The sequence below is a fragment of the Pipistrellus hanaki genome, assembly GCF_964339955.1.
Source record: "Pipistrellus hanaki genome assembly, chromosome: 14".
NCBI classification, from domain to species: domain Eukaryota; kingdom Metazoa; phylum Chordata; class Mammalia; order Chiroptera; family Vespertilionidae; genus Pipistrellus; species Pipistrellus hanaki.
Window position 1 is genome coordinate 38,742,314 of NC_140516.1, and position 25,553 is coordinate 38,767,866.

General features: G+C 37.1%; 1 protein-coding gene across 14 annotated transcripts in view; it reads left to right on the top strand.

The window, feature by feature from the left end:
* Positions 1-25,553, top strand: part of BTRC (beta-transducin repeat containing E3 ubiquitin protein ligase) — a 151,881-nt gene that overhangs the window by 106,722 nt on the left and 19,606 nt on the right. For 13 of the 14 annotated variants that reach the window (XM_084903777.1, XM_084903785.1, XM_084903786.1 and 10 more), the window contains 2 exons: positions 18,287-18,518; positions 21,420-21,606. In XM_084903777.1, the coding sequence (XP_084759903.1) occupies positions 18,287-18,518; positions 21,420-21,606 (419 nt within the window). The remainder of the gene's footprint in view (positions 1-18,286; positions 18,519-21,419; positions 21,607-25,553) is intronic. The other variant, XM_084903782.1, reaches the window with a different exon arrangement.

Below are 25,553 nucleotides of genomic sequence, written 5' to 3' on the forward strand. Positions count from 1 at the left end.
TTAGTATATAGAAATTAGTGTAGATGTAGCAAAGGGGGGATTTTATCTAAAAAAGTTATCTATGGTGCTTATTATATGTTAACAATTTATTAACATGTAACCAGGATTTGGAAAATACAGAAGTATGCAAATTGGTTATATATTATTATGATATAGTAATATATTTTAGGCTTATTGTCTTCTCTTGCACTTACAGTATTTTCCTTTGCAACATTCCACGTGAGGTGATAAAAATTAAGAATACCTCAATTAGCAACCACAAAAAAGTAAAACAGTTAATTGAACCTTATACTCTCTTCTTGTCTGTTAGGTTTTTCTTTTCAGGCTCTGATTGTGTGTAATAAAACTGTTGCTTAATTAATGCCAGGGTTCTGAAGCCTTTGGATGCCATAGAAGAGAGTGAAGTGGAGAAACCAAGAGGCAGCATTAAAGAGCTTTTCTGTCATGTTAATTTAGATCTGTCATTCTTGTTCTAGTTCATGATATACGGCTCCCAACAGATACTAGGTGAATTGAAAGAGGAGCAGTAGTGAAACCTGTCTTAGGAAAAATACAATTCATGATTGAGGCTCTCAGTAGGTTAATGAATAACTGTTTTCAGACAATATCTTACTCCTAGTTTGAGCTGCCCTTGGAATGAATGTGGCTGTGTTAATGTGACCAGCAGACATGATGCAAAAACCAGTCTAAGTGGTAACTGGGCATCATGATTTTGTTGTATGTGCAGGAAAGATCCAGGACTAATGTTCATGGTGTACTTTTTTTTTTTTTAAATGTTTTCTTTTATTGATTTTTAGAAAGATAGGAAGGGAGAGATATAGAAACATCAAAGAGAGAGAAATATCTATCTGCTGCCACCTGCATGGCCCCACCAGGATTGAGCCAGCAACCTGGGCATGTGCCTGACTGTGAATCGAACCGGTGACCTCTTGGTGCATACACCTCTTGGGTCGACACTCTACCACTGAGCCTCACAGGCCAGGCCATGGTGTACTTCTCTCTGTGGCAGAGGGATGATTGTGTATAGCCAGAGCATGAGAGAGGATATTGTACTGATTTGTATTAATTTCCATTTAGAATGCTAAAAAAAGCAGTGGTAAAAATTTCCCTTAGAAACTGCTCAAGTTTTCTTTAATTATGGTCACACTTTTTGAGGGATCTATATGCTAAAAATAGGTTGATAAGAAATGTTTGTTTCATATTACAACTCAAAAATTATTTTTTAAAATTAGAATGCATAATATTCAATAGTAAGTTATGTAACTCTAGTTTTCACTAAAATGAACTTTTAAGGTGACTCTAAATTTCTCTTCTTTTTCATTCTCTCATTCTCCTTGATTCAAGGAACTTATTAATTATAGCTAATTTTATATTTGTACTAATTTTAAAAGAGTCTTCAAAAGCATTGTTTCTTTCAGGGTGAGGAAGAGTAAGAAACAAAGCCCATTTTACTCTGACTGCATTCCCCTATGGCTTTACCTACAATCATTGAACCTTTAGAGCCTGCTCAGATTCTGCCTGGATGGCAGAGGATTACAACATAATGTCTACCTTTTACTTTCTGGCTGTCCCCAAATATGAAATAGACATTGCTGAGTGGGAACATTGATATAATTTCAAATAGTTATGGTGTCAGTCGAGAAGGGGAAGTTTACAAGCATAGGAAAAGAATATAGGCTTCAATTTGAATAGGTCTCTGTTTTCCAGGGCGTTATTTAATGTTAATGAATATTTGTTTAGAATGGATGGAGCTAGGTTAAGTGTTTAAAGCCAAAACTTTATCTTCTCTTCCACTGAAGAGCAAGGTTCTCCTAACACTGACCTACTTTGTTCTTATCCAGTACTATAGGTACAATTGTTATGAAGCCATGTAGAGGAAAACTAGATGAAGACCTGAAGAATTGTTTTGTAGGAAGTGCTTGGTAGCATGTTTCTTCATTGGTGATTAAATATTCCAAATGTGTATTATAACAGTTACAACCATTTTTAAGCCTCCTATCTAAGTAGATGTTTTTCTCCTGGTTTTCTGTATTGTGAACTTTATAAAACTGGCTTAGGCAGCCTATTAATTATTCATATCATAGCAACAATTAAAGCAAATTAAAAATAAAAATAGCCATATTGCATTTAACCATAGGCAGCACCAAAATGTGTCAGCTCTATAAGGGCCTGTGGTGTTTCCTTAGTTAAAAGTGCTAGAGGGAGCTCTAACCTTGTTCAGAGCAGTGGCATATGGGAACAATTGTCTGTATGTGGCCGTAGGGTCGCAGTTGAAGACAGAGGCTAATGCTGTTCCCTGGTAGAAATTTAAAATTTTTTATTAGAACTTCTTCTTTTTTTTTTTTTAATATCACAAAATAAGGGTTAGGACTCTCTGTTACCAAACAGGACTTTATTCACCCTTCTCTCTCTTTCTGTGAATATAATCATCTCCTTCTAATAGTTATTCAGGAGACCATGAATTTGACTCTGAACTTTCACAAAGTGAACACACCTATGTAATCACCACCATAATTCTTTTTAAAAGAAAGAAGGAAGGAAATAGACATATTGTATACTAGAGGCCCAATGCACAGAATTCGTGCATGGTGGGGTATGTCCCTCAGCCCAGCCTGCACCCTTTCCAATCTGGGATCCCTCTTACAATCCAGGACTGCTGGCTCCCAACTGCTCACCTGCCTGCCTTCCTGATTACCCCTAACCTCTTCTGCCTGCTAGCCTGATCACCCTCTAACCCCTGATTGATGCCTAACTGCTCCCCTGCCAGCCTGTTTGCCCCTAACTGCCCTCCCCTGCAGTCCTGGTCACCCCTAACAGCCTTCCCCTGCAGTCCTGGTCACCCCTAACTGCCCTCTGCTGCAGGCCTGGTCACCCCTAACTGCCATCCCCTGCAGGGTTGATCACCCACAACTGCCCTCCCTTCCAAGCCTGGTCCCTCCCAACTGCCCTCCTCTGCTGGCCAACTTGTGTCCACATGGGGTCAGTCATCTTTGACCACATGGGGACAGCCATCTTGTGTGTTGGAGTGATGGTCATTTTGCATATTATTCTCTTATTAGATAGGAGGATTAGATAGGATAGAGGCCTGGTGCATGGGTGGGGGCCAGCTGATTTGCCCTGAAGGGTGTCCTGGATCAGGGTGGGGGTTCCCTTGGGGTGTAGGGTGGCTGGGCAAGGGGCCTGTGGTGGTTTGCAGGCCAGCCATGCCCCCCAGTGACCCAAGGGGAGGCCCTGGTATCTGGGATTTATATATCTTCTACAATTGAAACTTTGTAGCCTGGAGCGGAGCCAAGCCTCCTGCTCGCTCTGTGGTGGTAGCCATTTCTGTTGGAATTTATGGATCTTCTATAATTGAAACTTTGTAGCCTGAAGTGAAGGCCTGAGCAGGCCAGGACTGCAGAAGCTTGGCCTCCCTCCTGCTCTCTGTGGCCACAACCATCTTGGTTGGGTTAATTTGCATACTCACTCTGATTGGCTGGTGGGCATGGCTTGTGATGTAACAGAGTGATGGTTAATTTGCATATTACTCTTTTGTTAGACAGAATAGTTGTGATTTTTTAAATTCTCATCTTGTGCAGTATTTTATTATATGAATACTAGAGGCCTAGTGCACGAAATCCATGCATTGGTTGGGTCCTTAGTGGCTATCGGCCTTGTACTCCCTTCCTTCTCCCCCTCCCCCCCCAACCAGCTGCCTGCCAGCACTCGGGCCTCCCTCCCTTTCCCAGCCCAGCCCATCCCTTGGTCAAACTCCTGGAAGAATTCTGGTTGAGGGGACAATTTGCATACTACGCTTTTATTATATAGGATACCAAATGTATTTATTCATTTTTCTATAGATGAACATTTGGGTTCCTTTCAGATTTTGATAACTACAAAAGTTTTGTATGTGTCTTTTGTTGAATATGTACAATAAATACATATATTCTATTGGGTATTGGGTATGTAACTAGGAAGGGAATTGGAATTTCCAAACTGATGTTACCAATTTATTCTCTATCCAGCAGTGAATGAGAGTTCTATTGTTCCTTTTCCTCATTAACCAACATTTGTCTGGCTTTTTCTTTGTTGTATTCTGGTCTTGGGTAGCACCCGTATCACATTATGGTTTATTTGGGTTTTTTGACATATAACAAAATTTATAGTGTTAACCATTTTTAAGTGTTCAGTTCAGTAGTGTTAATATATTGTAATTTACATTTCCCTTAACACTTAAAATCAAGCATCTAGAATCTTTTTTTTTAAAATTGAGCATCTTTTTATATGTTGTTTGACCATTTAAATTTGAAGTCTTTTGCCATTTCTCTACTGGGTTTTATGCATTTTTCTTAATGATTTGTAGTTTTTTGATGAATTCTAGTACAAATCCTTTGTCTGATATATGTGTTAAACATATTTTCTCCTACTTTGGCTCACCTTTGTACTTTTTAAATGAGATTTATTGATGAATAGAGGTTCTTAATTTTATTCCAATTTATTAATCTCTTTCATATATAATTAGTATTTTTTTAATATATTTTTATTGATTTTTTACAGAGAGGAAGGGAGAGAGATAGAGAGCTAGAAACGTCAATGAGAGAGAAACATCGACCAGCTGCCTCTTGCACACCCCCTACTGGGGATGTGCCCGCAACCAACGTACATGCCCCTGACCGGAATCGAACCTAGGACCTTTCAGTCTGCAGACCGACGCTCTACCACTGAGCCAAACCGGTTTTGGCTAATTAGTATTTTAACATTCTACTTAAGAAATATGTATCTAAACAATAAAAAATATATTTAAAAAATATATATGTGTGTCGACTCCAGTGTCATGAAGATATTCTCTTACATTTTCTTCTTAAATTTTTATTATTTTTACCTTTCACATGTTGATCTACAATCCATTTGATTTTTGTGTGTGATGTTAGGTACAGATGAGAAGTTTTTATTGTTGTTGTTGTTGTTGTTTTTAATGTGATACTTATTTATCTGTTACAATAGCTAATATGCTATCTTGACCTGAGGACACTCATTGCCTTTGGAATCTGAAAGAAAAAGTCTCTAAGATACAGCATGCTATGGTCTATAGTGCTGAGAATTAAACTGGCAGAGAACAGCAGCCATCTGATCATGACCATTATAACCTTGATAAAGCATTAAGTGGATCCCAGTAGGCTTTTCATGCAGCCATACTGCTTTGATTTGGCCCTAAATAAGACAAGTTGGTGTATTAAATTGATATAATTTTTTTTGCCATCGTGTGAAGTCAAAGGATTTTTAATAAAGAGATATTCATTTATTGGCAATTTTCTAGAAAATGTTCCCTTAAATACTGGGAACCATGAAGAAAGATGGATGGGGAAAAACAAGAGAGTAGATATGAAAGAAATGAGGCAAATTGAGACACAGAAAACTTCAAGAAGACATTATTAGGTCTTCTGATCCAAATGTTAAGCCTGAAAAGGTTAACACTGAGAAGTTTTAAATTTGCTTTTTCTTTTAAATTTTTTCACTGATTTGAGAGAAAGAGAAAGAGAGAGGAGAGAAATATCCACCTGCTGTGCTCCACCTATTTATGCATTCACCGGTTGATTCCTATATGTCCCCTGACCAGGATTGAACCCACAACGTTGGTGTTTCAGGATGATGCTCTAACTAACTAAGCTACTGACCAGGTCTAGAATGTAATAATTATGGAATATTTTTAGCATATCAAAAAGTCAGAATAGTGATGTTACCTGTGTACCTGTCACTCAGAATAATAGCATTTATCTACATAAAAGACTCAATTGTTGCAGAAAAATTTGACTTACTCTTGGAATTTTGAAAATATATTGCTTACCCAAATAATATTATGACAAATATTTTTCTTTTTACTTGAGATGTATCCTTAAACTCTAATATGTTAGTTTTTTAAATAAGAAAATGTAAAACTTGAGTCTCTATTTTTAACTTTTTTTGCTCAGCTCTTTTAATATACCCTGGAACTGAAATATAGTCTCAAAATATAAAAGCCAGACTGAGCCACAAATTATCCCCTCCACCCATTTTACAGATGACACCAAGTGGTTGTAGAGACCTGCCCAAGATCATGTAGCTAATTAGTGATAGGATCGGACCATCCTGCTGCCTCATTTTTGTTTTGGGACTATTTATGTGTTTGTCAACTACAGGAAAACTTTTTCATAGAGATTTGCTTCCAAATCATCAAATTTCACTATGTATTTCTTAAACAGAAACAGAACGTTTTACACATACTAGTAGAAAAATTTCATGAAAAAAATATTATTTGGGTAAGCAATATATTTTCAAAATTCCTTGAGTTTCATATTTTTAGTCCTTTATGGGAGCTTAGGCTACACCCAGGTGAAGTAAAAAGGCTGGTTAGTAAACCAGGAAATGTCTTTATATAAACTATGTTTTAAGAAAGCCAAATTCTGCCGAAACCAGTTTGGCTCAATGGATAGAGTGTTGGCTTGGGGACTGAAGGGTCCCGGGTTCGATTCCGGTCAAGGGCATGTACCTTGGTTGTGGGCACATCCCCAGTAGGGGGTATGCAGGAGGCAGCTGATCGATGACTCTCTCTCATCGATGTTTCTGGCTCTCTATCTCTCTCCCTTCCTCTCTGTACAAAATCAATAAAATATATATTTTTTTAAAAAAGAAAAAGAAAAAGAAAGACAAATTCTGCAAAGGCAGAATACAGTTCCTATTTCTACATCAAGAATATTATGAAAATAACTGCTTCCCAATTTTTATTTTTTTATCACACCTTTCCTCCCAGTAAATACACACAAAAATCCCTGGTGGGAGTTGGTCCCATTCTGAAAAAGAAAAATTTTTATAACCCTCAAAATTCAGTCTTCTCTCAGAAACACCAAAAATCTGCCAGTCACTGGCCCATGGAACTCCATAAAAATAGTACCCATGTGAGGGAAATGTAAATAACCTTCAGACAAAATTACAAATTCGTAGTTTTTCTGCCAGTTTTTGAGAGAGAGGAGAATGGATGCTGGTGACAGCTAGAATCTTAGTCTGGTTTCTGCCCTAGCTCTCTTTGCTGATTACTAAAGCAAGCTACAGCGTCTGAAGGAAGCAAACTGTACTCTCTACCTACAGGACGTTAGCTCTTCGGTAGAAACCAGCAATACATTGAGAGTCTTATGATCATCCTAATAATTTCCATACTGTTCTTCTCTCAATAACTTTGAGTTTTATGGGAATATGTTTTGTCAATTGCTTTGAAAGTAAGTAAATAAATAAATAAATAAATAAATAAATAAAAATGAAGTTCAAATGTCTTTTATTCCATATTGTAATACATTTTGAGGTCTTTCTTTTGCTCTTTTCTGTCTTCTTCAATTGTTAAATATCAAGCATTATTCCTTTTGGAAGTTTAGTTTTACTTTGATTCTTAAGTTTTTCATGAAAAGATTTTACATATTTTATTACTATATATAAGTGTTCAAATTTCAAACTAACCTTAGAAAACAGTGGATTAAAGTTTACCAAGTTAGAGTTCTTATGAACAAAGTGTCAATGTAGTAATAGTATCATCCTTATTAGTGAGAGAAGGGGGACTACAATTATGTTTATACCATAAGGCAATTTACCACTGCACTCCCAAAAAATAATATCCACTTCTTATATTTGTTTGGGTTAAAAATTCATTTTACCAATTTTTGAGCTGCTGTTACATAGACATAAAGGGCTTACTTCATAATCTTTGTCCTTCAGAGTTTAAAAGTAAAGGTTTCTGGACCTAAAATTATTGTCAAAGCAAAGAACATTGCATTTAGTCAGCAATATGTACATTATAGTAAAAACATAAAGACAGCTAATGCCCTTTATGTGCCAGGTATTCTTATAAATGCCATTTCATGTGTTATTTTTTTTTTTTTATCCTAACATCCACCCTTCTAGGTAAGTATTGTAACAATCACCATTTTATAGATGAGGTAATTGAGGCACAGAGAGGTTAAGTAACTTAACCAAGATCACACTTCAAGTAAATAGTAGAGCTGGGATAGACTTGGCTCCAAACTCCCGTGTTATTTGTTTATGATATTCTACTACATAAACATAACTCCTTTGAAGCACTGTCTTCAATGTGGCACTTGTAGTCTTGGTGTTGATGTGAAATATATTTATCCATCTATGGTAAAGCACTCCTATGGGTCTGCATTTAGTCTTAGTCATTGACTAAGCTCATTAACATGGAGCTTCTTTGTCATTAAAAAAGAAAAGAGCCAGAATTTCATTTTAAGAAAAAGTTTATACTTTATGTAACAACTGCATTTTAAAATTTTATCTGAACACCACTAACTTAATATGAATCTGAGCAAGTTATCTTGATCACCTCTGCTAAAAAAAAACAAACAAAAAAACAGATGCTGCATCCAAACTAAGCTTTTTCCTGGATAAATTAAGAAAACAATTACCCAACTATTCCAGAGAGAAATGTCTTTAGTCCCTTGATGCTCCAAGGCTTATTAAAGTTTTACCTGCAGATAACCAAGTCTTCCCAAAGTCACAAGTCATTTACTTCACTCACTGCAGCTAAGAGAGGCCTGTGCTGCTGCCTCATAGGATTATTTCTTGCTGCATTTAACATGCATTAACAAGCATTTGGAAAGAGTTGAATTTCTTCTAGAAAGCTAGTTGGCTTCTTGAGATCCTATCCCCAAAACTTTATATTTTTATAATCTAGGTTCTAGATATAGCTTATCAGAGGCTTTCTTCAGGACCAAGTTTTACCAAGTCATTGAGACCTTTTTATTGGACACAAAAATGTAAGCATTAGCGCACAAACGCAACCAAGGGACATGCCCTTGGCTGGAATCGAACCTGGGACCCTTCAGTTTGCAGGCCAACTATCCACTGAGCCAAACCAGTTAGGACTTTCCCATGTTTTTAATTGTGCTTTAAGCGTGTCTCTTGTGTTTTTTCTGGCAGCCAGTGCTTCCATCATTTCCTGATATTTATGGTAGAACTTAACTTTCTGATGCTAAAATAAAGGGAGGATGCGAGGGAGGGGTTAGGGACAGGACTCTTGGTTTAAACTTGCTTCATCACAGAAATTTGACTTTGGAAATATTAACATTATTTAACATTCAGATGAGCAACCTCTGAGGAAATTTACAGAAAGAGCAACCAGATTCCAGACAATTAAACTTTATTACTTTGCCTGAAACATTCAGTTGTTTAGGAAAATAGTTCTTCCTCTCCTCTCCCTTTTGATGTTTATTGTTTATTGTGTAGAAGAGGACCTGCGTCCAACAAGCATATTGTTCTTCTTGGAGCAGATGAGCTTGTTAATGCTAGGTCCATTTTGCATTTGATTATACTTACTCTTTCCCCCTCACTTCTTCACCTCACCCCTAATCCCTCCATCTCTTCTCAAGCTCCTCATCTCTCTCCCCGTTCTCATCTCTTTTTAGTCTCTCTCCTAACCTCGCTCCCCAGTCACCACACTCTCCTTCACTCCACTCCAGTCACTTTCGTTACTCCTTTTTCTTTTCTACTCCCCCTTCCTCTCCCTCTTACTCTGCTTTCTTCTCCTTTCTTTCCCCTCTTCTCTTCACCTCCCGCCCTCCTTTTTCTCTCCTCCTCTCTCCCTCCTTTTCAGCCTCTTCTTTTCCCTCCTTTCCACAGTCACAATCACCTGTAACTCTGTATCTTCCAGGATCAGATCTTGACTTTTCTGAGGTGTTCAGCAAAGGAGATCAATTTTGCCTGCTATGATTAATTTAGTGTTATAGCCAAAGAATCCTCTAGATAACAAACATCCTCCCCATATCAAATAATTGACTAATGATTTTTCTAAAGACCAGAAAGATATATATCCACCAACATGTGAACACTGTTCATTTTGTCGATGGTGGAAATTATGGATAATTTTTATGTTCTTTGTGCTTTTGTGTTTTTCATATTGTCTAAAGTGTGTCTATTATAAATGCTGTGTTTAAAAAATCACTTGATCTTTCTGTAATGCCTGACCCAAATAGAATCCTCATTTAATGAAAGTAAAAACAAAATAAAATGAGGAATAAGATTTGATCCTCCAGTGAATATGAATTTGGTTTGTCACTTTGATATTCAATTTTCCAAATCTTTCCAACTTTCAAAATGGTGGCCCCTCAGATTTCAGCTGTTGGTGCTCTCACGACACATAATGGATGTTAAATACGGTGTCACAAGATAGGCTTAAACTCTTAAGTCCTACAGGACTTCTTCTGCTTATCTCTATCCTCACTAAAATGTAGTTCGTGTTTTGTTTTTCTATAATATTTCTATGCTATGAGGGTGGTCGGTGTGACAGACTTGACAGTTTATATCTAGATTTGTTTTCAGCCCATTTAATCAGTCTTGGGGGGGAGAGGGGATAGCATATGTGAGCAGCCATTGTGTTATTGTTGTACCTTGTCGGTTGTCCTTGGTATTGGTAAAATTCATGATGTCCTAGACCTAGGCAATGATATGAAGGCTTCCACAGGTAAATGTTAAAATTCCAATTTCGGATTCAAGTTTGGTAAAAAGATTCCAGATTATTTCCTTCTCATTTGACTAGCTTAGGTGTGGAAAGTGAATATAAGACTGGATGGCGTGTTCTAGACACAGTTATGCATTTCCTAGCTGCAGGGTACTTGGTTCAGAAAGAGTTAACTGGTGTAGTTAGTGAATGGCTTTCTAGCTGCAGGGGTTTTTGAAAAGAGATCTAGGAATTCTGCAGTTAATTGAATCCTTCAGGCATGAACTTATGGTCATTGAAAAAATTTGAGTGAGCGAAATTATCTTGCTTTGCTACCTGATATAGTTCATATAGTATCCTAGAAGTCCAGATTTTTTTTTAAAAGAGTTTATGCCTGTTTATGCTAGTTAGACATTTTATATGATAAACGTGACATTTAAAAAAAAATTACACAATATATTTGTTACCTTGCTTTACTCTTCTCCCAGTCCTACCCCCTTCTTTCCTCACTTCCCCAAATCTGCATTACTGGTGCATTTTCCCATTCTTCCCCATCTGATGAGCAAAGTTTTAGCAGTACATAGGAAGTTAAGTGCCTGGAGTCTTTTAAATATAAGTAACACGCAACCAGTAATAAGCTGCTGGTTGTTTTTTTGCTGCCTGCAAAGAAACATAAACACAGTGCTCATTTCTGGCAGGTTTTTACTGTCAGAGTTTCTCCTATTATATTTATCTTACAATTTGCCAGGGGGTGAAGTTATTAAGTTTTAGCAGCAGCCATCGATCAAGTTCACAAGTTAACACGATAAAGGCTCCGTGCCGCTCCGATCCGGGGAATGATGAGCCTCACTCGGTAATTAACTAAATGAGAAAGTTAAATCTTACTTGAGAGCTGGGAGAGATGAAAGAGAGGTGTTTGTCAGTTTCTCAGTGGAAATTAGAAGCAGTTTTCTGCAATTCCCTAAGCTGCTGCTCTGTCATATTTTACATAAGCACTGGGAAAACGTCTTGTAATTAGTGCTGTCATGGAGGATTTTTTTTGCTGAAGGATGTTGGAATAATTCATTAGATTATCAAGAAAGGCTTGTGTCCTGAAATGATTAGCACAGTGAAATTTAAACCATTAACGATAACAAGTTTAGAGCTTGCTGCAGTGCAGAGGCACCCGGGGTATGTCTGTGCCTATTTCAATCATTTCTTATAATTAAACATTATGTCCCTTTTTTTCCTCCCCATTACTAAGACCCGTCCAAAAATCCTTTTAAGGTGGCACTGTCTACATCAGTGGGTTTACCAGCCTTGGAGGTGTGCGGGGTTAGTACTATAATAATGCAGCAGTAAATTAAACTGCTGTGAGTTTCTTGATTTAGAACAAAAGAACCTACCGCCCTGGAAGCTATAAAGTTGTGTGAGGGAACCTACCACAGAAAGAAGAGCCCGGTTTTGAAACCTAAAAATGTTAAGTGGCTATCCTATCCCTTTAACCTCAGAAATTCAGAACTAATAAAAATGGCTTGGCTTGATGAATTTTTTTGTACGACTCTTCCTGTAATTAGTAAATAAAAGAAGAAGAAAAATGTCCAGTCTTCAAATAATCATTTATACTGGTACATTTGTGAGTTCATTTCCTAGTGAGTTTTATTTAAAAGAATTGAAGTGATGGCAAGCTTTTTCTTGTTGGTTATTAGAAATCAGATTCATAATGCAAACTTTCCTTCTGCTGACAAATCTGCCCCTTCCCGTCTTCCATGTTCACTAATCAGATCTGACATATTTATGAGTTCACCTAATATGTAATCATATTTAGTAGAAGCTGTTAAAATATTAATGCAGTAATCCCACTGTGAAATGTGATGTTTACTTCGGTTGAACTGTATATCCCATCTATATGTACAGCCACCATTTTCTTTTCATTTGTACTCTCACCCCAAAAGATAATGGACTACTTCTTTGGTCACTGAAAATTTTAAAGGGTTTTTAAGAACTGAAAACTGGAATGTTAAAAGTTTTATCCCACTTTTGAGTAGATTTTATGTTTTACCTGGCATGTTCAATTTATGGACAAATTCTTTTTCTCTTGAAATCTCCTTGTTAAAAGATGCCAAAATGCTAAAGGGCTCTCCCTTCTGGGTCCCTTTTTCTTTCCCACCCTGGCTCTTTAGGAGTTGTACACCTCCCTGCTATCACCATCTCCATGACGAGGTGTGCCTACTTATTTCTTTCAGTTCTAATCAAAATGTTGACTATACCATTTCCTCTTAATTCATCCAAGACAATGTTAACTTTTTTTTAAAAGAGATGTAACTTTTTTTTTTTTTTACAGACAAATCAAGGAAAAACAATAGAAAAAAGAACTTTAAAATCAGTATTTTTTAAAATATATTTTATTGATTTTTTTACCGGGGATGTGCCCACAACCAATGTACATGCCCTTGACCGGAATCGAACCTGGGACCTTTCAGCCCGCAGACCGACGCTCTACCATTGAGCCAAACCGGTTTTGGCTATTTTTTTTTTAATTATTCTTATTTAATTAAATAAAGCCTGGCAATAGCCAATAGAGAGTATAGTATAGACCTTTAAAAATCCTCCCTTCTGCCCTGGCCAATGTGGCTCAGTTGGTTGGGCATCATCTTGTGTACCAAGAGGTTACCAGATGGGCTTGGTCCCCCGTGGGGGAGCACGTGAGAGGCAGCTGAACCAATCTGTGTTTCTTTTATCGGTGTTTCTCTGTCTTCATCTCTCTTCCTCTCTCTCTAGAATTAATAAACTTTTTTTTTTTAATCCTCCCTTCCACTTCAAGACTCTTCTTTGTCTTGGCTACAGGAGCAAGAACCCTGGTTCAATCCCCATTCAATGTATCAGATTAAATATTTGAAGGATCAGTAAAACGTTATACTGAAATAAATGGGTATTATAACCTGGACTTATATTCTCAACAGGCCCTCTTTCTTTCTCTCTTGTGAGGGTAAAATATCTTTCTTCTAATTTTCTCATTTTAGCCACTATCACCACTTGCAGGATTATTTTATCAGACTTCTGATTAGTCTTCCTGCCTCTGCTCTCACAGCTTGTTCTTCCTACCTTCCCATCCTTCACCACCATTTTCTGTGTGGCAGCGAGTGTAAATATTTCTAAAGCATAAATCAGATGATGTTCTATTTGACTACTTCAAAGCCTTAGGGGCTCTCCTTTACACTTAGGATGAAATCCATACTCCTTACTGAGGCCCAGAAGGCCTTATATGATCTGGCCCCTGGCCACCTCACTAACCTCATTTCTCACCAGTGTCCCCCCACCCCCCTCATTCACTGTCCCAGCATATTAGCCTTCTTTCTTTCACTTGAACACAGCTTTGATTTGCTCTTCTGTTTGGAAGGCCTTTCCCCAGATCTTCAGAAGACTGACTTACATTTAAATTTCAGTTCATATGTTATCATTTCATGACCACCTCAGTTAAAGTATGCTGTATTACTCACTCCCTATTTAATGTACCATCTTTTGTTTTCTTCACAATACTTACTGGTTTCTGGAATTAATATATTTATTATATACTAGAGGCCTGGTGCACAAAAATTTGTGCACTGGGGAGAGGGAGAGCTCAGCCCAGCCTGCACCCTTTTACAGTCCAGGAGCCCTTGGGGGATGTCTGACTGACAGCTTAGGCCCGCTTCCCACAGGGAGAGGGCCTAAGCCGGAGTCTGGCCTCCCTCTGCAGAAGGCAACCAGTGGGCCGATCAGGGGATGGCTCCAGCTGGCGAGCAGCCAGCCCTGCGCCCCCCCCCCCCCTCCTCACTACCCCTCCACTGCCTCCAGTCGTCGCCATCCCTTGATTGTAGCCCCCTCCCTCTGCCCATTGGTACCCACCTTGGCTGGCCTGACATTGTCCACTTGCTGGCCCCACCCCCCACTGACCAGTTGTTCCACTGTTTGGTCAATTTGCATATTAGGCTTTTATTATATAGGATTCTGCCTCTACCCTTCCCAGGAGAAGATAAAGAAACTTTGTATGCCTCTTCTCTCCAGTTTCCCTAGCACCTAGAAAAACGCCCAGATCAGAGTAGTCACTCAATAAATGGTTGTTGGTTGCTTGATAACTCTAAAGTTTCATGAGAGAAACATATAGCCTTACCCCCAGCACAACCCTTGCCCATTTCATTCTTACGTTGTTGCATCCTATTAATCATTATATCTTCTTCCCCCTACTATGGGTTTCAATGCCATTCTTTCATCAAAGCCCTTCTTAAAGCCACACAGAATCCTTAAATATCATTTGCATCTCTCTAGTCGTAAATATTACTCTTTACCTAGGCCTTGCTCCCCGAATCGCAAGTAGTGTTCTCCGTCTGGAACATTTTCCTTCTCTACTTACCATGCCCATCTTATTGGTTAAATAAAGAAGGTTTTGCATGCAAATTAGAAATATCTGTCGTTTTAGCATCAAATTTAGCCAGTTCATGCTATGTCTTCCAACCTATACAGGTGGCAAAGTCAGCACACTTAATAGTACAAGGTGTGTTGGTTAGACTAGTTGGTGTCTGCAAGTGTGTATTTTTCTATCCTGGCCCTTACGGCGGCGTCAGAGAAATTTATGGTAATTTTGTACTGTGTCTTCGGGGGTGGGGAGGAGGAGGCGTGGGTGGGGAATGCTAGCCCTTAGCCTTTGAGGACTAAGCTGTGGACAGTCATATAAATACTTTTCTTTCATTTTGTGTGCTTGTCACCTGACAGCTTCTTTCTTCTTTCTTTTGGAGATAACTGTTCATTGTAAACAGAAAAGCAGAAAAGGAGATGTGCAGGGGTGGCAGAAAATTAGTGTTACCATTAAACTGAGGTTGTTTGTCAGCTTTCCTAGACATTTGAACTGTAGTGGTTGAGTCATTGGGCTTATGTTGGGAAGGCCAAATCAATTCTATTGCCACCAATAACCATTACCCTCTCGCCCATACACTCTAATATACAACCTTTTGGGTTTTTAATAAGTGAACTTTTTCACTGTACCCTGTGGATTTTTAAAGGCTCTCAAATTGAAATTTTGCTGCATTTACTTCAGACATTAGTAGAAAAATCTGTATGGGAGAATGATAGAAGGAAGAGGGTTGATAACAAAGGCCTTTACCTTTGTTATCTCTACAAATACAATATCTTCGTTACAAATCAAATTAATATTACAGTGGCATTTATCCTTAGACATACCCTAGCCTTAAAAGCTTTAAAATCAATTTTATTAAGGTAATTTACATCTAATAAAATACACCCATTGAAGGTATAGTTTGATGAATTTTGGCAACTGTATACTAGTACACCTGTGTAACAACAGTAGAACATTTTCATTGCCCCAAAACTCTTCTGCCCTTAACTCATCTGTCCGACCCCCACATTCAACCCCGTGCTACCACTGATTTCTTTTTATTATTATAAATTGGATTTGTTGTCCTTCGAGTTTCATAAGTATGTACTCTTTTGTGCCGGGCTTCTTTTATTCAGCACGTTTTTGAGATTTATCCTTGTCATTTTGTGTATCTGTAACTTTATCAATTCAGCTCTTGATGGACAGTGGGGACTCTTATTAATAAGCAGCTATGAATATTCATGTACAAGTGTTTTGTGTGGAAATAAGTTTTTATTTGGGGAAATAAGTACCTAAGAGTGGAATTGCTGGCTCGTGTAATAAGTATGTTTCACTTCATAAGAAACTGTTCATCGGTTTTTCAGAAGTGGTTGTACCAGTGCAATGTATGAGAGACCCAATTGCTCCTCATTCTTGCCAATACTTGGTAGGGTCAGTCTCTTTACTTTTCGCCCTTCTAGTAAGTTTGTAGTGGGGTCTTGTGATTTTAATTTGCGTTTTCTAGTCACTAATGGTGTTCATTTGCTTATTGGCCATCCCTGGATCTTTTCTTGTTTAAGTGTCTCTCCAAGTCTTAAAGAAAAGAGTTATTTTTTTTTTCTTACTGAGTTGTGGGAGTTCCTTATATATTTTAGATACAAGTCCTTTGTCAAATACATATATTGTGAATATTTTTCTCATAGTTTATTACTTGAATTTTTTTTTTTGGGAGGGGGGGTTCAAACTATAAGTTTAAAATTTTACCACATACTGATTTATCTATGAAATGTGTGCCTACCCAAATAGCAACAAGATTTCCTCATGTTTTTTTTCTAGAAGTTCTACATATAAATCCATAATCCACTTAAAGTTAATTTTTATCTGCAAGTTCATTTTTCTAAGCAGATACCCAATTGTTTTAGCATCATTTGTTGAAAAGACTATCCTTTCCCGATTGAATTATCTTAGTACCTTTTTTAAAAATCAACTGACTATATGTGAGTCTGGAAATCAATGAAAAAAATATCCTTGGGTGAGGATTAAAAAAAATATATCAAGGGTTGGCCAGTTCTCATCCAGAGGCTCTGGGGGGAAATTCTCTTCTCTCATTATTGTTGGCAGAATTCAGTTTTTTGCCTTCGTAGAGTTGAGATCCCCATTTCTTTACTGGCTGTCAGCTCTTAGAGGCTGCCTTCATTCCTTGCCAGATGGTCTCCTTCCTCTTCCGCCACCAACTCCGCTTTTACAGGGCTCATTTGATTAGATCAGACCCACCAGAGTACACCTCCCAACCTTAAGGTCAACTAATTTGGGACCTTAATTAAATCACAGCAGTATCTACATGTTTGTTTGAAAAACTGAAAGATGTGTGTACATCAGTAGCCAAGCTTCTTGGGACCATCGTATAATTTTGCCTATCCTCTATCCTGCTTTAGTTTTCTTCATAGCCCTGTAGACATTATATTTTCTATTTATTTGGTTGTTTTTAACTTGCTGTACACACTAGAACATAAGTTCCCTCAGTGATAGACTGTTATTTTTGTTCAGTGTTGTATTCCTAGCATCTAGGACAATGTTTGGCATGTTGTAAATGCTTAATTAATATTTATTGACTGAACCAATTAATAAAAAAAGACTTTATGGCATTTAATTTTGATGACAGTGGAGATGGGATTTTTTGGGGGCGAGGAAGGGTAGATGAAGGATATAAATGTTATTTTGAGCTTTAGTTCCAAAGTACCATAGTCTCAAATTAGTCATTGGCCTTTCTTTGTATGGAGGATTTCTTATTTGACTGTTAAAAAATAAGTTGTCGGTAATTGTATAAATGTCTAGTAACTGATATATACAAGAAAAAGCAAATTAAAAATTAATGTATTTTAAAACAGAAAGAGGGTTTTATATAAGCCTTAAAGAGAATAGGACAAATCAATGGAAGAATGAAAATAAGGAGCTAACCCAGCCTACACCCCCAACAGAAGTGAAGACAGAACTTGCTCGTGGTTCTTTGCACCAGGCCTCCATCCCGCAGCACCTCAGTGCAGAGCTGTGTGCCACTTCTGCTCTAACTGCAAAGCCATTTCTTGCATTTTCTACTTATTCTTATCCAAGAAGCTTTGCTGTTTAACCATTTTCTGCAGAATTAGGGCCAAATTCCTTTGCCTGGCAAAGAAAAAGGAAATTAGCTTTTTTGGCTTGCTAGGAATAGTAACAACATGCTTTCAGCTTTTGGTTTCCATCTCTATATATCCCCAAATAATGTCTTCCTATGAACTTTTGGAAATAGATGCCTACTCATTCAGCAATATTCCCAATTTACCAACTTACTATGGTATTTCTGTGCCTTTTATTGTAATTACTGTTCACAAACATTCAATTACTAAGTGTAACAGTGAGCTCTATTTTATAGACATAACATAGCATGCATGACCAACAATTTATATATTTCCCTCATTCTCAGTACTTATTGTTGTGTGTGTGTTTTTAATCCACCCTTCCTACAGACAAAACTTGCCAATGGCACTTCCAGTATGATTGTGCCCAAACAACGGAAGCTCTCGGCAAGCTATGAGAAGGAAAAGGAGCTGTGTGTCAAATATTTTGAGCAGTGGTCAGAATCCGATCAAGTGGAATTTGTGGAACATCTTATATCCCAAATGTGTCATTACCAGCATGGGCACATAAACTCGTACCTTAAACCTATGCTGCAGAGGGATTTCATAACTGCTCTGCCAGGTATGTCTATGGGTGTTTGTGAGCCGTTAATTTGCCTGGAAGATATGTTATAATGGTAATGGTACTGGAGCTTAGCTATACATCTTTTTTTGTCTTTTTTTTTTCTTCTTCATTTTTACAAACATTTTTAATCATACCTTCTTGGGGTATAAATACAAAAAAATAAATAAAATTCTGGAGATAGAAACTGCTCTTTTCCCTATCTTCTCCCTATCTCATGCTCTTTTACTCACCATATTTACCCACCCACTGGTCCAAGTAACATCTTTTCTGAAACATTATCTGGTTTAAGAAGTATCTTAGTTTCAATATATGTTAACTTATATACTTGGCTTTGGATTTCTAAGAGAGTTTATCAACAGAATATTTAAACTGTAGGAATGAATAAAAAACATTTTTTAGGATTTTAGAAAGAAGATTATCCTCACAGCCTTGCTGTGACATTAAATATCACAGCTTTATAACCTCACTGTGCACAGTAATCAAATACCTATTGTAATAATATTACATATATATATATATATATATATATATATATGTATATATACACACACACACATACCTGTATATACACACACACGTAAACATTTTAAAGCTTTTCTCACATGTACCAAACTATCGTCTAAGAAAAATATACCAACTTACACCCTCCCCAAAAATGCTTATTATCACTTGCTTAATCTTTGCCAGTTATAACTTTTTAAAATTTTTGTTTTCTAAAATTGCATTTTAAATTGCCCTTTAAAACAAAAGAAATGTCTGTTTATGACTTAGAAGTAACCATTTTAAAGCTGAATTTGTACTTGTGTCTTTTGTTAAATAGAATATATTTCTGCCCCCTCTTCACTCACTGGATTTTGTTTTAGCCACAGGCAGTTTTCTTTGCAAACAACCTATGTGTACGTCATTATGTGCTCTCCCCCTTCGCTGAGACATGCTACTATCTCAAGCATATACCACTGTGAATTGAACAGGAGTTGATTGGACCAGTGTATCCCTTTACCTAATAGTGATTCCTGGTGTGTATCTGCTGACCACTTTATAAGATATTAAATCATCAGTCTAATGCTGTACAGCCACTTTGACTTATGAACCTATACCATCTGGCTACATTTAGTAAACCAAACTACTTCAAAAAGTGCCTATAATCCATTAATGAAATGGGTTTGTTTGGAGTGTTAGGTGAAATTACTTCCAAAGACTTATTATAGGGACATTGTGAAAGATCAGGAGCAATTTGATGGCAGCCATTAAAAGCACAGGAATGGATTTTGGAAACTTCTAATGGTGTAGAAAGTTTCAGTATAAAGAAGCAGGATTTGTACCATCACTGTATTTTGCATGAAGAACTAATTTTTATACTTTAATTGACTTATAATCACGTTCCTTTAATAAGAATGAGGTGATGGGTGTTCCATCTGCTTATGCTTAAATATGAAATGTGATTGCCCTGACTTGGTGACTCAGTTGCTTGGAGTGTCATCCTGTACACAAAAGGTTTGGGGTTTGATTCCCTGTCAGGACATATACCCAGGTTACCAGTTTGGGGCCTGTATGGGAGGCAACTGATGTTTCTCCCTTTCCCTCCCTTCTTCCCTCCAATTCTCCCTCCCTCTCTCCTCTTCCTGTCTCTAAAATCAGTGAACATATCCTCAGATGAGGTTTAAAAATAATACATATACATATATATATGAATGTGATGCTAGCTAAACCCACTTAACACGTTTTCTAAATCTTCTGAAAAGTGTGATAATATCCATACAATCTTTATAATTACAATAATGTTTAAATACATTTGGATTGTTGCTAATGGCATCCAAGTGTGTCTTCAAATGATTCAGGGGAAAGGCACAAGATGGAATATGGCATTCTGTTCTGTTTAAGTTTGTGCCTAAAGGAGTCAAGTTTGAAGGAATCCTTCTGCACTATTTAAGTTTTAGCAAACTTTTGATATGTAACATGTAAAAAGAAGGAACTTTGAATGTTTTTGTCTCACTTGTGAATTAGAACAGCAGCCAAAAGTTTCTTAGTGAGAGCATCCTATTTCATAGGATCTGTTCCTCTGAGGCCTCGTGGATTTGAGTGGTAGAAAAGTTTTAATTAGGAAGCCCATCTAGTTTACTCAGCTCAAGATCTACTTCCACTGTGTTTTGCTCTGTACATCCTACAAAATAGTCTCTGAAATTCTAACCAAGTTATCTATTGGTCTGGGATTGTTTTCATTTTTTGGTACTGTCATTTAGGTTTTATAGCAGCAACTATTCTCAAATATAGTTGGTTTGTTTTTTTTTTAAAACATCTGAAATTAAATTCATCCTTGAACTTAAACATTCCTTTTTGTCTTTCCTCTTGGGATGTTCCTATACCAATCTATATTTCCTTCTCTCCTTTCTGCATGCCCAAAATTCTATAGCCAGCACATTCTGACTTAGTGCCTCTCCCCCAGTACATTTAAAGGATATTTCTTTTACTGAACAGCTTTGGAACTGCAGCAGTAATAGAAACAGAATGAGAAATGGACCTAATATAGAGATTTGGGGGGGTCTGAATCACAGGGTTTGAGATGCCATCCATAGAACATCCCCTAGTGCTGAAATCCATACAGATAGATGTGAATTGTTTTCTGGAATCCTTTTTATTTTTAATGTCTTGGGGGGTTTGCTGGATGTTAGCTTTAACTTCCTTATCTAAAAGAAGATAGAAAATACTGTTCATTTCTGTAACCTTATGGAAAAATTATTGACATTCATTTGACCTAAGTTTCTGTTTGAAAAAGAACTGGACCACACTAGGGACAGTGATGTGCCTTCATAACAGAATAAATGCTGTTTGTTTCAAAGACCTTTTGTAAAAAATCACTTACCATCTATGTTCTTCTTTGCCTCCTTCCCCCACCAAAAGCTCGGGGTTTGGATCACATTGCTGAGAACATTCTGTCATACTTGGATGCCAAATCACTATGTGCTGCTGAGCTTGTGTGCAAGGAATGGTACCGAGTGACATCCGATGGCATGTTATGGAAAAAGCTCATCGAGAGAATGGTCAGGACAGATTCTCTGTGGAGAGGCCTGGCAGAACGAAGAGGATGGTGAGCCTTTTCACTTTCTTACTGTTGGAGCTTTGGGACCTGGCCACTCCTTCACTGGAATGTTGTCGGGAACCAGTGAGACCATTTCTCATTGAATACAGTGATTTTGCTGGCTTATAGAAAAAAATGTAGAATAGTTAGTTGCTCATGTACTAGGCAGTTTTTTTTTTCTGACCAACCACACATAAATGACATAATAATACGTTAACACTGCTTTGCAAAAAATAACGAAAAACCAGACTAGCCTTCCTGTTTAAAGCATTCTGTTCTCTGGGCAGAAACAGAATTCTGAAAAAGGGCTGAGGGGCAATTTATAAGGCAAGTAGATGACTTTGAATCACGTAGAAGCCATCAGATCTACTTTCCCCTAAAACAAGCCAGAACAAATAATTATTTTCTCCTTTAGAAGATTTCTTGCCTTCAGCCCATGCCTGGGGTATTTTATTGCCTTTGTAATCAAAATTATTTTTTATGCCCAACTAGAATAAGAGCTATGGCCATCAGAAAAATGAAAAATGGGATTTGGTATAAATAATGATTTTTTTCATAAGACATATTTTTTCAAGATTTTACTGCTTAAGCTTGAATTCTTTAAGGCATTTTATAGTTAGCAGTCTGAGACTTATCAGTTTTGTTGTTTTTGTAATGTAATGGTACCATTTTGCTAGAACTTCTGGAAGATCCTTCTATATATAATTTGCTCTCAGAGGATGTCACTAGAATGTCACTATAAGAAAGTCAGCTATGAATATTCCATAAAATAAAGGTGACATTAAATATTTTAGTTGATAGATATGCATCAGCAGGCATATTATGCTTGATATTATTCTGAGCAATGAATTTTATCAGTTGTTTACCTTAGATCATAAAGAGATATAAAACAATTAAAAATAGAGGATCAGCTTTTCTTAGCAATTTTCATTATAATATAGTTGGCTCCCTTTTATCTTTGAAATTAATTAGTATATAATAAACAAAATGCCCTGTAAATTTTATACCAAGTGCTGCAAGAGAGTCTGTCATTCTGGCTATTAGAAAGACTTTAATATTTCTCTTAAATTCAGTTAAGAGGAGAAAATGCCAGGCAATTGTTTGGCTATGTGAAAATTGCATAAATTAAAGCATACTATTATTTCTCTTTCCCCAAATATTTTTCTATCCTCATTTATTTCACTATATAGAAAAATAGAAACCTTATCTCTCATAACTTATGCCATACTTTGGAAATAAATTCTTTATAGTATAAAAAACAAAATAGTATGTTGTTGTATGGTATTCAGAGTCCATCATTTTGTTAAGCATGCCAAGACCATCCTTAGAAATAGAGCAGGCGGTTGCTTACATGGGAACATTTTAGGGCAGCTAGGACTATTTCTCTGCCCCTCAAGGGGGGGAGGGAATGAAAAGAAACTCTCCTCCAAATCACTCCTGACCTGAAATTTCCGTTATAGAGATTCATCCCCATAGCTATAAAGGTTTTGTTCCCTGTTAAAATACACTTTGGTCCCATTTGGACTATAAAGGATAGTGAACCTTTATCAGACATTGGGAGTTTACAGTCTTTTTTTTTTTTTTTTTTTTTTTTTTTTAAGATAGAACAAGAAGTATACGGGCAGATTTGAGCAGATGCATCTAAAAATAACAAAATCAACACAGTCTTCACAATTTTGCTTAGAGTTGACACTCAACAGCAAGATCTGTTATGTTAGTTATACAGGAAAAAATATGAGATCAATGAAAAATTGGCTTTGGGGCTTTTTAAAAGGGGTGTGTGAATGTGTAACTGAGAAATAATCCAGGATCCAACTGTAATTATCCCTCTTTCCCCTATCTCTTCAGCCATAGGAACCCACTCCTGCTCTTTCGACTGTCCTTCAGAGTCCTGACTATTATATTCCTTTGTCTTTGGCCACATTTCTCATCTTAGCTTAATGTAACCCCATGAAATTACAAGTTTTTTTCCACTTCCAGTTATCACCTGGACTTTCTGTGGCTGCTTCTATTTTTACATGTTGCCTTTCTTCCTGTGTTAGTGTCTTCCCCCCCACTTAAACCAAAAAAATTTTAGTACATGGTCAGTTATTCATTTTATTCTTTTAAGTTAGCTTACCAAGCCTACTATGTCAATCAAGTCCCCCAAATGCTGTCATTGATAGTTTTGCCCATTTCGTCCAACCAAAAATATTTAAATAAGTAAATACAGTTTTCTAATAAAGTTTTGGATTTAACTTCTACTTTGCTGTTGTAATTTATATCTAAATGAATTAGTCTGACCCTATGTAAATTCCATCTTGTCTCTTAAACAATACTGAATGTGCTCTCTCTGCTCAGTAGTGGTTAACTCTTAAAAGTATAATAAAAGACAACTTGGGGAAAGTCTATTAATTAGCAGGTCACATTTTATGAAAACATTCTGAATTTAATATTTAGCATTTTGCATGTACTCACACTCTCAGAGGTAGTACATAAAAGTGTTCCCTGTTGTCAAAGAGCTTCCATCATAAAAGATTTTGACTTATAGACTGAGAAACCAGTTTTAAATACCTAGCCACCCTTTTTTGTAACACCTCTAACATGAAGAAATTCGGATACTTTAGCAAGCCATGGTAACTGTGGTGCAGTAGAAAATGATCACAGGTTTATATAATTTCTCTTTCCTTAGAATATAGAAATAGTTTCATTAATTATGAAGAAATTCTGGGATGCCTGTGTATAATTGCAGAGATTAAAAAGAGGATAGGAGCCAAAACCAGTTTGGCTCAGTAGATAGAGCATCGGCCTGCGGACTGAAAGGTCCCAGCTTCGATTCCGGTCAAGGGCATGTACTTTGGTTGCGGGCACATCCCCGGTGGGGGATGTGCAGGAGGCAGCTGGTCGATGATTCTCTCTCATCGACGTTTCTAGCTCTCTATCCCTCTCTCCTCCTCCCTGTAAAAAAATCAATAAAAAATATATATATTTTTTAAATAAAAAAATAAAAAGAGGACAGGAATCTCTGAAGAATGGTGGACATTGAGAGACAATAAAGTATTTCAGAGTGTGGGATCTGAAGTCAGACTTAGATTCAAACCTCAGCTCTACTCACTAGCTATGTGACCTTGGGCAAGTTTCTTAACCTCCCTGGTATTTGATTTCTTTATCTGTAAAATTAATGTAGTGATTCCTACCTCATTAAAGGATGTTGGAGTTGAAGTCATTAAATTATGATTATTAACCAGATTCAGAATCTCTTCGTTCAGAATCTGTTGTGTGTCTGCAGTGTGTTGCTGGAATAAGATTGTGTAGAGAAGAGTTTAACTTTTTAAAGCAAGAATTACTTCAGTGTATCTTGTTTGCCCTTTTTTTTTTTTTTTTTTTTTATGTTGGAGTATCCTATTGCTTGTTCCTATTTGTCCCTTTCTTAAAACTATTTTTCAGTATCTCCATTGCAGATTTCCCTTTCCGTATTAACACAGAAGTCAGAGCCAGCAGCTACCTTTCTGATAGGAAATTCTCTCAACTAATTTTCAAGGTGTATAATAGGAAGAGGGCAGGAGAGAAGCGCTCCTAGAGACATCAAACAATTAATTATATTGTAATGGAGCTATAGAGGGAGGACTAGATGACTGGCCCAGAGAAAACATGATTTCTCTAGTGCCAGGATTACACTCAGAGGCATTTCTGCCTGTCTCCACTTTGCAAGGCACAGTGCCAGTGAGAACAGCAGTTAGTACACCCATAGTGGGGTTTACTAGCTTCCACACCGTGTTTGGTGGGTTCTTAACTTCAGGATAAGGAATTAAATTTTTTACCCAGCAGGAAGTGATTGCCATTTACTGATTTTTTTTGGTAGCAAAGATCTAGCTTGGGATATGAGCATTCCAAAGATGTGCTGTCATAAGGAAGGAGATGCTAACAAATGTTGCTCACTGGAATCAAGGAAAGGCAGTAAAATGTGTGTGTGTATG